This window comes from Mus caroli, unplaced genomic scaffold (genome assembly GCF_978045245.1).
Source record: "Mus caroli unplaced genomic scaffold, Mus_caroli_1 scaffold_12, whole genome shotgun sequence".
Classification (NCBI taxonomy): domain Eukaryota; kingdom Metazoa; phylum Chordata; class Mammalia; order Rodentia; family Muridae; genus Mus; species Mus caroli.
The window spans coordinates 7,493,467-7,506,056 of record NW_028227267.1 but is presented as its reverse complement, the minus strand read 5'-3'; the positions used below and the strand labels follow the sequence as shown (position 1 = coordinate 7,506,056).

Here is a 12,590-nt window from a genome sequence, read left to right as displayed (position 1 = left end):
GATAATCCATAAATTAAGCTAATAATGTTGTTTCTTAACTACAGTTTTTAAAGGTGAATTTCTCCAACTTTATAAGTCAAAAGGCTTTTTTTTTTTTTTATGTGACTGTAAATAATGAAACTTCACCCTTAAGCTTGCTGAAGACCCTACCACCTTCTTCTTTAGCCCAGCTTTTCTTTCCTGGTTCTTTGCTCTGTGTAAATACTGTCCAGGCATAAATGATGTGCCAACCATTATCCAGATTGTTGGTGTTTGTATCACGTGCTAGGTCATAGACAGGTTCCAAATACACTCAAAAATACTGATAATTGAACCTGTTTAACAAAGCTTACAGTTTTGTCTAGCTTCTGTGCAAGTTTAGAAGTATTTTCTTTTTTATATTGGCAGATATCCACAAAAGAATGGTTTCTGGCAGAGCATAGATGTGCTTAAAACTCTCTGTCAAGTAAGAAACCTGAAGCAGATGACCTTAGCCAAGTCAATGTGTGTGAGCCGCCTGCGGCCATGCGAACCGGGTACTCCTGAAAGGCAGACTGGGGCTGAAAGAGACTAGACAGCAAGAAAAAAAACAAGGCCAAGGCAATTCTTTCTCTGATCAAAGCTGGCGAGTTTACTAAGAGACTATGCTTATAAAGAAGGGAGGCCCATATCCCACCACCCCCTCCCCCGTCCATCCATTCTTGGTGCCTGGAGCCAGCCTGAAGATAGGATGCGTCTCCAGAATGTCTCAAAGGTCTATCTAGGAGAAGGGCAGCAGTAGTTGACAATAGAGCCATCCAAATCGGAAGACTACAACCCAGGTGATCTCATATTCAGTGGCAGCAAAGTCTGAATCAGCCTGCTTCAAGGCTGAGGGAGGCTACAAATGTGTGCTTAAGGAAGTGATGTCATGCATCTGTCCCCTCCCTTGCAAGTCCTTAGGAGGTCAGGGTCTCTTCCATAGTTCCATACTATAAAATAGATGTGTCCACCTCCTTTGGCTAGCCTCTGTGCTTGGTTTTCTTATTCTGAGGCCTATTTTGTAACCCAATAGCAAAGCCAGTTGTAGCATCCCCCCTTAAAAAGCTTTCATAGTCTGCTGTTGTTCTAGATTCGTGGCATGGAGGATCTCAAAGAGCTCAGCTGACTACCTTTTGGTACGAGCAGCACATCACACAGATAAGACAGTGAAGCCACAGGAGTTTATGTTGGTTAAGAGAACCCCAGGGAGACTGAGGCAGCCCTTCTCCTGAGCATCCATCTCCCATCACTGTGCCCAGCACTGAGCAAGTGTTATGGTCTTGTTTAAATATGTTCTAAGAAGGTTAGAGCTTCATCATCCTTTGCTGTCTTTGAACAGAGAAGTTTGTTAAAAGTATACATTATGGTAGGAGGTCCAATAGGAACTAACCATGCTTCCTGGAGGGCAGTAAAAGCTTGAGTCCTGTTACCCTCCTACTTTCAAAACCATCATCATGGCTTTGGCTGTTCTGTTTGCTCGTAGATTCCTTCTTGCTTATCCTAGTTCTCCAGCACATCGTACCTCGTCACAGTTCATACTAATTTGGTGAATTAATGAAGCTAAAGAGTATTAACCTCTGAAATTGGCATCCCAGCTCTGCAGACACAGAAGGTGACGAAGATTTAGTAAATAGTCAGAAGTTAGATGTACAAAATTAAAGTTAACGCCTGGCCAAGAACAGGCAGAGTGTCATACAAGACACTTTTCTACCCTTTTGTTTCTTCCAACTTATTTATTTTCATCTTAAAATATGCTTTAAGACTTACTTAAAGAGCTCGTGTTACATGATGGGGAGGTAAAGCTGAGGCGGGAAGGACTGACCTTTTAGGTGACGAACATTGCTTTGCTTAGGATTTTTTGTTGCTGTGATAGAATAAAATGACCAGAAGAAACTTGTGTGAAAGGGCTTGTAGTCTCCCATCCAGGGAAGGCAGGGCAGGAGCTAAAGGCAGTCATCTTTTTTTTTTTTTTTTAAGATTTATTTATTATTATAAGTAAGTACACTGTAGCTGTCTTCAGACACACCGGAAGAGGGCATCAGGTCTCATTACGGATGGTTGTGAGCCACCATGTGGTTGCTGGGATTTGAACTCTGGACCTTCAGAAGAGCAGTTGGGTGCTCTTACCCACTGAGCCATCTCACCAGCCCCAGCAGTCATCTTGAATCAGGTACTGAATCGGAAGGTATGTAGGAGTGCTGCTCACTAGACTGTGCCTCGTGGCTTGTCCAGTTTTCTTTCTTGTAGCACCCAGCCACCTGCCCAGGGAGGGCACCACCCACAAGGGGCTGGGCCCTTCCACATCAGTCATTAATCCAGACAATGCCCTACAGACTTGCCTACAAGCAAATCTTATATGAAGGCATTTTTTTTTTTTTTTTTTTTTTGGTTTTTCGAGACAGGGTTTCTCTGTGTAGCCCAGCTGTCCTGGAACTCACTCTGTAGACCAGGCTGGCCTCGAACTCAGAAATCCGCCTGCCTCTGCCTCCCAAGTGCTGGGATTAAAGGCGTGTGCCACCACGCCCGGCGGCATTTTCTTGATTGAGAATCACTCTCCCCTAATTCCTCTAGCATGTTTCAAGTTGACATAAAATCTTTAATAATGTTGGCTATACAGCAGGATCTGAGCTAGCTTCAGTCCCACCTAAGTGCAGATCTCTGTTCTTACAAGGTGCTTTGTGAAGGAAACAGGAAGTGGGGAGATGATGGTGCGCCACAGGAAATGTGTCCAAAGGTGACTGACATCACCTGCCTAAGAGACACTGTGTTTTCTTGCAGTTTTACCTGATGCAGGGATTTGCAAAGTCCCAAGGACATCTTTTTTGACAGGGGGCATTTGCAAGAACAGTAGCTTTGGTCAGTATGGGACATGACAGTGATCATATGTCCTGCCTATGGCCATTCAGGACTTTGCTATCTGGAAGGGCCCATTATTTGGGGGTACAGAGAGGACACAGGTACTCTGCCTGTGTGATCTGAGGCTACTCAGTGGTGTAAAGATGAAGCCTAGAACCTTGTCCTACAGCTATAGTCAATAGTGGGGAAGGTAAATGTTTAGGCATGAGTAGTAAGTTAGCAATGCTAACAATGAGGCCCAAAGGAAACTGAAAAGACTGTTCCTAGGTGAAGGCCATGTTTATGAACTTACAGCCATTGGCTTCAGGTGTACTCACTACATTCATTACAAAGAAAGCATTTTTTCCTCGTAGGCCGAGTGAGGGATGCTGTTAGATTCTCTTGGTGTTTAAAGGTTGGTAGAGTCTCTCCATGCACATCTCATTTGTGCCGTTTTAACAGGTGAATGGGTAGTTAGATTAGGCAAGGAAAAACGAACCTGTGGGCTCTCCTGTCCAGCTCTCCCTGTTTGAGAAGGCGAGCTTGTTCATGAAGATGTCTTCTCAGGAGGGTAAGCTGCTTGGAATAGATTGAGCTACTGAAATGGCAATATCCTACTCATTCAGAGAGTTCTTAAGAGACAAACAGCCTGCAAATGAGTTTTCCTTATTTTCGATGGGTAATATCCTAGCCATGAAAGCTTACCTTGCTGGTGGGTTGGTCGGGTTTGCTTTTTCTCAGCAAGCTACGTGTCTAGTAACTAGTCTCTATTAAATGCCATTTTGTTGCTGTTTTTTTTTTTTTAAACTTTTTAAAATTTTACTTTCAAGTATTTATTCAAAATTTTAAAAACCAAAACCCTTCAACATGTTGAGACCGTCCAGCTGTGAATGATTAAGGGTGTGAACTTTTATGAAGTGTCAACCCCAGAAAGCTCTATATAGTATGGAATGGCAACAGTGCTTCGAAGTGAGGATAGGTGATCGATACCTGCAAGCCTGGGAAAGTGTTCCATTGCCTCCACTAATGACACGGGGGCTTTGCAAAGCAAGAGTGTCTGGAGCATGAAGCACTCCAAAGGAGAATTAATTTAAAATCTGAAGTGGAAGATCAGTTTCAATTAAAACTGCCCTTGAATATATATTGGATGGAAGTGTGGTAGCAAGCACGCAGTCAGCCTGAACCCTAAGATCATAATGAATGAACCCCACCAGACTGAGCACTAATTATTTTTTATAATCTCCTAAATTATATTTCACCCATCTAATGTGGATGGTAAATACCCTGCTGACCTTAGGGTTTTTTATTATCATCACAATAATTGTTATTAGTGTAGTAGTGGTGGTTTAGTAGGATAATTGCCAAGTGTCAGGTTCGCTGTGATAGCCTGCCTTCATTATTTCCTGGGTGTTGTATGTATCCAGCCTTATTTCCCTTTGCCCATAGCATTGGTTATTACTTTATTCCAATTAGAGGTTTTTACAAGGCATTTTATTTGTAGATGCCAATATACTACGTCCCATGTTTTGGACATGCCAGCCTGTTTGTAGGTGACCAGAATCCATATTTTGGTTCCCGTTCTGTGTACCAGCAGTTGGTTCACTCAGTCTTCAAATGTATTTTTTGTGGCATTTGAGAGAACATGGAGACAGTGGAAAGAGGCTAATGGAGTTGTTTATTATCCCACCCCCACACCGAACCCCTTTGACATGTAGAGGATGAAAATAAAGTTTGGCCAAAATGTTTGTAGAAATACACTGCTTCTCTTTGTGGCTCATGTTAGCCTTGGGGAACTTAAACAAGAGGTGCAGTGTTCTGAGTGAAAAGCCCTTGACATTGCCTTGCCTTGTCTCACCAGAAAGGAAACAGCAATGTTGACTTTTTCTAGAAAGTATTAAACACTTGCAAATGACTCAAAAGTGCCCCTGGCTCATTACACCTTTTCCAGTGTGTGAATGAATCCTTTCTGATAGTCTGTTTTTTCCTTTCCTGTTAGGGATGGGTATTTGGGAGAATGACCCAGCATTATCGCTGAGCTGAAGTATTTTCTAGAGAGTGAGACTATGAATCATTTTAAGGACCTATTCCAATTGCTCTTGCAGCTACAATATGTCCACTTTCTTGACAGAGAAGATGTCTGTGGTTGTCCCTTTTTTCCCCTGATGTCGTTGTTTGTGTCTGCTTTGAGCTGCATTAGACATAAGAGACGATGCAGTGATTGCCTGGTGCTAGGATCAACACAGATTGGGGCTCTGTTGACTAGCAGGGAGACTTAGGGTCTTTCTGCATCTTCCTTCACACAGGGTGGTTGTGTGGGTAGGCAAAAAAAATTGCTAATTTGCTTTTCTATTCAACTTTTTTCATGTGCTATTGAAGCAGCTGGAAGCTAAAAATGCAATGTGTATTATGTATGTGAATCTGTGTATTGTATGCATGTGTGTTGTGTGTGCATGTATATGTATGTGTGTATATGAATGTATGTGTGGTATGTTTATGCACATGCTGGTGTGTGTACATATGTGTATGTGTATATGTGTGTGAGAATGTGTATATTCGTGTGTGTGTCAGAGTAAGTGTGTGTGTGTGTGTGTGTGTGTGTGTGGTGAGAGCATATATACAGGGCAGGGGTCAGCATCAGGTAGTATTCTAATGTTTTCTATCTTAGTTTTTGAGAGTCTTTTTTTTTTTCTTTTTTCATTTAACTTTGAGCTCACTCAAGGTTTAGCTAGACTGCCTAGACAATGAGCATACCCCTCTTCTAATTGCTAAGATTGCAAGCATGGACCACCATGCCGGGTTTTCACAGATGCTAAGGATCTGAACTTGGGTCCACCTTCTCATCTCCCTTAGCTTCATGTCTGTTTTTTTGTTGTTTAAGATTTATTTATTTATTTTTTTTTATATGAGTACACTGTAGCTACCTTTAGACATACCAGAAGAGGGGATCGGATCCCATTACAGATGGCTGTGAGCTACCATGCAGTTGCTGGGTATTGAACTCAGGACCTCTGGGAGAGCAATCATTGCTCTTAACCACTGAGCCATCTCTCTCCAGCCTCCTAGCTTCATGTCTTGTTTGTTTAAACCCAGATTTTTGAATCTTGAGGACTAAAGTGTTGCTTTTCGTTTAACAGGTGCCTATGGTCCTGAGCACTGGGTCACATCTAGTGTCAGCTGCGGGGGCAGCCATCAGTCTCCTATAGACATTTTAGACCACCATGCTCGAGTTGGCGATGAATACCAGGAGCTTCAACTTGATGGGTTCGACAACGAGTCCTCTAACAAAACCTGGATGAAAAATACAGGGAAAACAGGTTTGTGGCTTATTTATTTTCTCATCTTTGTTTACCAGCAACAAAATCTACTTTATTCTAGCGTGCCTTTTTTTTTTTTTTTTTTTTTTTTTGGTTTTTCAAGACAGGGTTTCTCTGTATAGCCCTGGCTGTCCTGGAACTCACTTTGTAGACCAGGCTGGCCTCGAACTCAGAAATCCTCCTGCCTCTGCCTCCCTAGTGCTGGGATTAAAGGCGTGTAGTGTGCTTCTTAAATAGTATCTACTGCTGTAAGGAGTCTTTGGTTTGACAGCCAACCAGTGTGTGACTTCAGGCAAATACTGAACCATTTGTCTCAGTTTTTTACAAATATATAAAATATGTGACATAAAATACCAGGCACATAAGTTTGCAGTAGTTCAGTGAATTAATATGTTAGGTTCATAGACTGGACCTGAAGAATACACTCATTATGTCTAACTATCTGATGTTGCAGACACTAACTACTGGGAGTTTCATTTAAATTAAAATTTCAATTACAAAAATAAAAGCTGAGCATGGTGACATGCACTTTTAACCTCAGCACTCAGGAGGCAGAGGCAGGCTAATCTGTGACTTTGAGGTCAACAGCGTGAGTTCCAGGATAGTCAGTGATACACAGTGAGATCCTGTCTCAGAAAAACAAACAACAAAAAACTGTAATGACATGAAACTGAACCCACATAGAGTCAGTGGTTGCCATACTGAGTCTTTCAGAGACAGAAATGGAAATATCTCCTATCTTCTTTGACAACATGCTTCATACAGAATTGTTAAACTATCAGAGAGGCATGAAGGGCCTCAGCACATTATATATCAGGCCTTCGGCTTGAACTGCCTCCCTTCTTCCTAACAGTCTTGTTGTCTTGGGGTTAGGGAATGCAGAGCCGTCTTTGCAGCAGTAAAAGTGCCCTGGTTAATTCTTCCAGTGCAAGTAAGGGTTTCTGGAGTGTTCACAGATGTCACAGAAAATGTGTGCTGTACCTTCGTCTCTGATCTCCCTGGAAGCTCTGGGGTCTGTATTGCATAACTGTGTTCTATAGTCAAGGATTAAGTTCCTATCTAAAGAGATTTATATCATCATCATCATCATCTATATATGATGCATGCATATATATATATGCATATATATGTATGTATATATATATATATATATATATATATAATAACTTGAATCTATTAAAATAAATGTCCTTACTCCCTTCCTTTTTTTTTCCTTCATCTCAATGAATCCTTTGCAACCAATCAAGTCACTCTTAGTAATATACAGGACCCTGATGTCCTGAGGCTCTGTATTGGCCTAAAATGCAATTATTATCTGCCTTGGCCCCATGTGTGACAATGGACCTCAGACTTGTGTTTTCTTTAATCCTCCTTGTTACAGCGCAGCTTTAGGGACCTATTTTCTTTCTGCAGACCAGCATCTGTCTAAATCTGTTCTCTGCTCTGACCTGGCTTGACTTGGTCACACACCTGTTTGCCACACACACCTTACAGTGATGTTTGGCCTCTTTCTCTTAAGGCCCTGTGTACAGTAATTACTGTTCTGTTACTGTGATAAGACTATAAACAAGCCAGCTTACCAAATAAAGAGCTTATTTGGGTGTATGTTCCAGAAAGATTCCATCATGGCAGCAGGCAGGCATGGTGCAGGCGCTGAGAGTTAACATCCTCCCTCGTCTGCAATCATGAAGTTTAGGGCAAAGTAGCAGTTACATGAAGCTATGACTTCTCACATCCTGCCCTCAATGCCATACTTCCTCCAGTGATGCCACACTGCCTCCCCAAACAGCACCACCAACCAGTCTGAATGTCTGAACCTGTGTGAGAGGGACAGCTCTCATTCAAACTGCCACAGGGGCCACGGAGCAGGCAACCCTGTCCAGTACCTTGATTTTACTCATTTGTGTTCAAGATAAACTGGTGACCTCTAATGTTGCTTATGATATCAGTGCATGAGTTTTGTGTGTGTGTGCATGTGCAAGCATGTGCTAGAGAGGGGGGGGGGGAGAGAGAGAGAGAGAGAGAGAGAGAGAGAGAGATTAGGTGTTGGTGAGGGCTGTTCCACAGCATGGGTGGTAAGGTACAGCTCAGAGTACAAATTTTCATGTTGGTTCTCTATTCTCTGATTTTGTACCAGCTGAACCATGTCACATGCCCGTACAGACTGTTTCTAGATGACTTTCTATCTCCTCTCTTCACCTCTAATGCAAGTCATGGGTTTACCATTATGTTCCACTCCTAGGCCAAGGTCAAGTTTTGCATATCAAATGTAGGTGTCCTTTGGAAAACTGTGAAGCCATCTGAATATAGTGGGTGAGAGCTTTGTCATGCTTGGTGTAACCAGAGATTGGAGCAGGTGCCACTTGAGTGCCTCCTTCTAGAAGCCAGCCAGAGGCAGCACAGCAGGCTCCCTGCTACGGTTTTCTGCTTGACTTGCAATGCTTGACAGCCTTCTGCAGAGATAACATGTTTCAGTGACAGCTTTCAGCTTGGTATCACCAGTGAAAGGTTTTAGACATGTGCAGGGTTCACTCAGTGTAAGTTGATTCATGACCTTGGCCTTCTAGAGGCTGATTATCAATCCCTGTCACTCTCTAGAGTGATGTGCTACCTGTTGCTTCAGAGTGTGCTCCTGATTTTGGAGCACAGCCAGTAGCTTGTGGCTACATCTGTCTGCTCTACAGAAGTGAGGCATTAGAGAAGCAGGACTCAACCCCCTGTACTGCTTAAACTCTCTGTATGACTCTGACATTCACTGGAGACTTTGGTGGCCTGTGAATTCACTATGATGATTGGTAGGATTGCAGTATCAAAGTGACAGCTACTGCCTGCTATGTGACAGAACATATAGTAATTTTCTTGAGCTTGTAAAAGTTTCAGCATATAGTGTTATAGAAACTTTGGCACAGAAACCAACTTGTAGTCTTTGAACATGGTAAACCTAGGTTCTTTGAAATCTGTTCATGTTGAAATTAATTCCACAGATTTAATATTGTGTGGAAGAAATATACAGCCAGAGGGGTCTGTTTGGATCATCTCAATTCATACAATTCATATGAATCCAGTACATGTCAGAACAGCGGCCTCTATAGCTTCTTAACATGAGACACTAATTTCCAGGGACTCACACTGAGATGTAACCTGGAGCACTCAAGTAATTTGGGGATATGTTCTGAGTACATGTTGTGAGTTTCGAGATACTGTTTTGGGGGGATGTAGGGAAAGGAGGCGTATTATCTTTACATATTTCTTTTTTTCGAGACAGGGTTTCTCTGTATAGTCCTGGCTGTCCTGGAACTCACTTTGTAGACCAGGCTGGCCTCGAACTCAGAAATCCGCCTGCCTCTGCCTCCCAAGTGCTGGGATTAAAGGCGTGCGCCACCACGCCCGGCTACATATTTCTTAAAACTAGATATGCACGTATAATTATCAGAAAAAGTTATAAGCCATGTGATCTATCCTTGCTGTAGTCATATCTGTCTTTCATACCTAGATAATGAAAACAATCTTAACTTTCTTTTTTTTTTTTTTTTTTGGTTTTTTGAGACAGGGTTTCTCTGTGTAGCCATGGCTGTCCTGGGCTACTCTGTAGACCAGGCTGGCTTCGAACTCAGAAATCCTCCTGCCTCTGCCTCCCCAGTGCTGGGATTAAAGGCATGCGCCACCACGCCTGGCCCAATTTTAACTTTCTTAAATCATTAATTTTCCCCCATTTATTATTTGTTGTGATGTAAGGGATATAATTCAGGTCTTTGTGCACTACTAGGCAGGCTCTCTCCCACTGACTTATATCCCTAGCTTATAAATCATTATTTTTAAGTATATTTTATCTTCTCTAGGAGTATTTTTACAAACCTTGTATTTCCAGAAAGTAGACTTTGAGGTCACTTATCTGTAAAGTAGATTGTCTCTGGATATTGAAATATGAATACAGGAAGTTAATATTTAAAGCTGCCTACTACATAGAAACAGTAGCTTCCTATAAAACAGTCTTAGTCTTTGGATCTGGCTTTGCTCCTGTGATCACCATATATAAGTCTTATCGAATGTAGTCATATGGCGTCTGGGTAGCGCCTTGCTCACTTCAGACAAGTTGTCTAACATCCTTTGTAAGACAGAGTGCCTCTGTTTCTTCCCCAGGAGCTATGGCTGTCTGAGTTACAGTCCTGCTATGCCATCCCTGAGATGAAAAGACATTGCTCCTATCAGTGCTGCTTCAGTGCAATCTTGCTGTTCTGGCATTAATGTCACAGTGATTGGTTTTAAAGCTTCCATGAGATTTCTGAAATATACTAATAAGTCTTTTCCTCCTGTAATTTTTAACTATGGGAGGACTTTTGTATCGTTTTAAACCACTGCACCAGGGACACATAGCAAATGTGTTTGACGTAGAGGGTGCTTTTTACATTTTTCCCACTATATTTGATCTACTGGCTTTGCCTGCCTATGTTCTTTCCTGCAACTGAAAATACCATTACACCTATTTCTGATATCTTCGAGAAATGCCTGTAAGGGGCTGGAGAGCTGACTCAGTAGTTGAAAGCACCAGCTGCTCAAACCCATCTGTAGTCCAGGAAATCCCACACCCTCTTCTGGCTCCTCCAGGTACCAACAGAGTGCTCATGCATTCTTGCAGGCAAACACCCGTACATATAAAGTAACAATAGATCTTCTTTAAGCATCATTTTATCAGAGTACAGATCCTGGTGGCAGTGAACACATTTGTAGATACATAGTTCACATCAACTAATGACAAGGAGTGGAGGCCATTCTGCTCACTAGAGTTTTCCTAGCCTTGGTGCTTTAATTGTAGTCACATCGTAGGAATTTTAGACTTCAGAGCATACGAATGATGCACTGGATTCTTATCCACAGCTCTCCCTGTCTGACTGCATGATGCCCAGGATATTGCACGGGAGGTTGCAGCTCCCTGCAAAGCTCCCAGAGCTTCCTGTCAAATTAGTGACACTAAGATACACTATCTGCTCTGTGTAGATTACACCTTAGACATTGGTTCTACATAGTCCCGAAGAGGCACTGTGCTTGGTGTGGCGGAGGGAGACCTTAACCTTAGAGTTCAGAGCAAGGCTCTGGGAGAGCTGCTGGTGTGGACCTGGGCCTTGAATTCCAGGTTGTCAAAAGCATTGGATGTGAAGCCCTTGGACATCTACTTCTTCCCCTAATGAGTTTTGATTGCTTCACAATCCATGTTAGCAATTGATCCACATAAGGGGAAAGTTTTAAGAGGTTCATTCCCATGTGTGTTCCTTCCAGCCCCATCTGTCCTGTTATCTGTGTGAATTCAGGCTGTGTTACTACTATACATGACACCAAGAGTAGCTTACACATTTCTCACAGCTGTGGAGACTGGAAGTCAAACTTCAGGCGTCTGAGGAGTCCATTCCCAGCTGAAACTTTCATTTCTGGTTCCTAGAGGGTCTCTTCTCACTGTGTCCTCCATGGGAGGGAGGGCCAGGGTCTCTCCCCTGCTCATTCTTTCCATGCATGAAAACTCCAGTATTATGATCTCAACACCTTCCAAAGGCCCCAACATCTAATAAAGAACACTGGGAGTTGGGATTTCAATGGCCACGTTTTCTGCCCTCACAGACTTTCCATTTTAAACCCTTGTCTTCTGGCATTGACTGTTCACCCCATAATGTCTGTTACTTGTGTTGGTTTGCATTTCCTTTTCAGTCTTGTGGTATTCTTTAGTTCTTTTCTTTAAGTTCACTAATTTTATTTTGATAGAATATGGTGATCTTTCAAAGAAAATGTTGTATTCAAATCATAAATGGAAAACCCAGGGGTTCGACACAGAATTACTGTTAAAATTAAGTCTATAATCCATGAAAATAAATCAAAGATTCCTATATTATTAAATTCTAGTTTAATACTTCCCTTTGAAAGAAAGAGTGGAATGGATAAGTAACAGGGATTTTCTTTTCAAAGAAAAAGAGTGCATTGAAATAATTTGTAAATGAAAGTGTCATTTATTTAATCTGTGTTGGAGCAAACTGAAAAGGACCATTTAGCCCCCAAGTTTACCACTCAGGGCCCCAGGACCCTTGGCTTTACATATAAATCCTGCTAGTCCTGCAGTGACATGAGGTATCAGGGTTGCTTCCCTGGGAGGGACCTCCCCCTTCTCAGAGGTGAAGGAGAGGGTGTTAGAGGAAGGGGCCGTGTAAGGAGGGACTGGGAGGAGAGGGGAGATTCCATCAGGATGTAAAGTGAGTGAATGAATGAATGAAACAATTTTTAATTCTGTCATGTGTGTTTTGCTAGTAATTAAACCCATGTCCTGGAACATGCTAGCACGTGCGCTACCACTGAGTCATATGCAGCCTGAATGAGCTCTGTGTGGCTCCAGCTCCTGCTCTGTACCTTACCTGCTCTCCAACCTTGATTCCTGAAATGATTGACAGCAGGCACCATTGA

General features: G+C 42.4%; 1 protein-coding gene across 3 annotated transcripts in view; it reads left to right on the top strand.

Annotated features, from left to right (window-relative positions):
* The window catches only part of Ptprg (protein tyrosine phosphatase receptor type G), a 682,360-nt gene that overhangs the window by 391,135 nt on the left and 278,635 nt on the right, over positions 1-12,590 (top strand). For all 3 annotated transcript variants that reach the window (XM_021181278.3, XM_021181279.3, XM_029468957.2), the window contains exon 3: positions 5,970-6,149. In XM_021181278.3, coding sequence (XP_021036937.1) covers positions 5,970-6,149 — 180 coding nt within the window. The remainder of the gene's footprint in view (positions 1-5,969; positions 6,150-12,590) is intronic.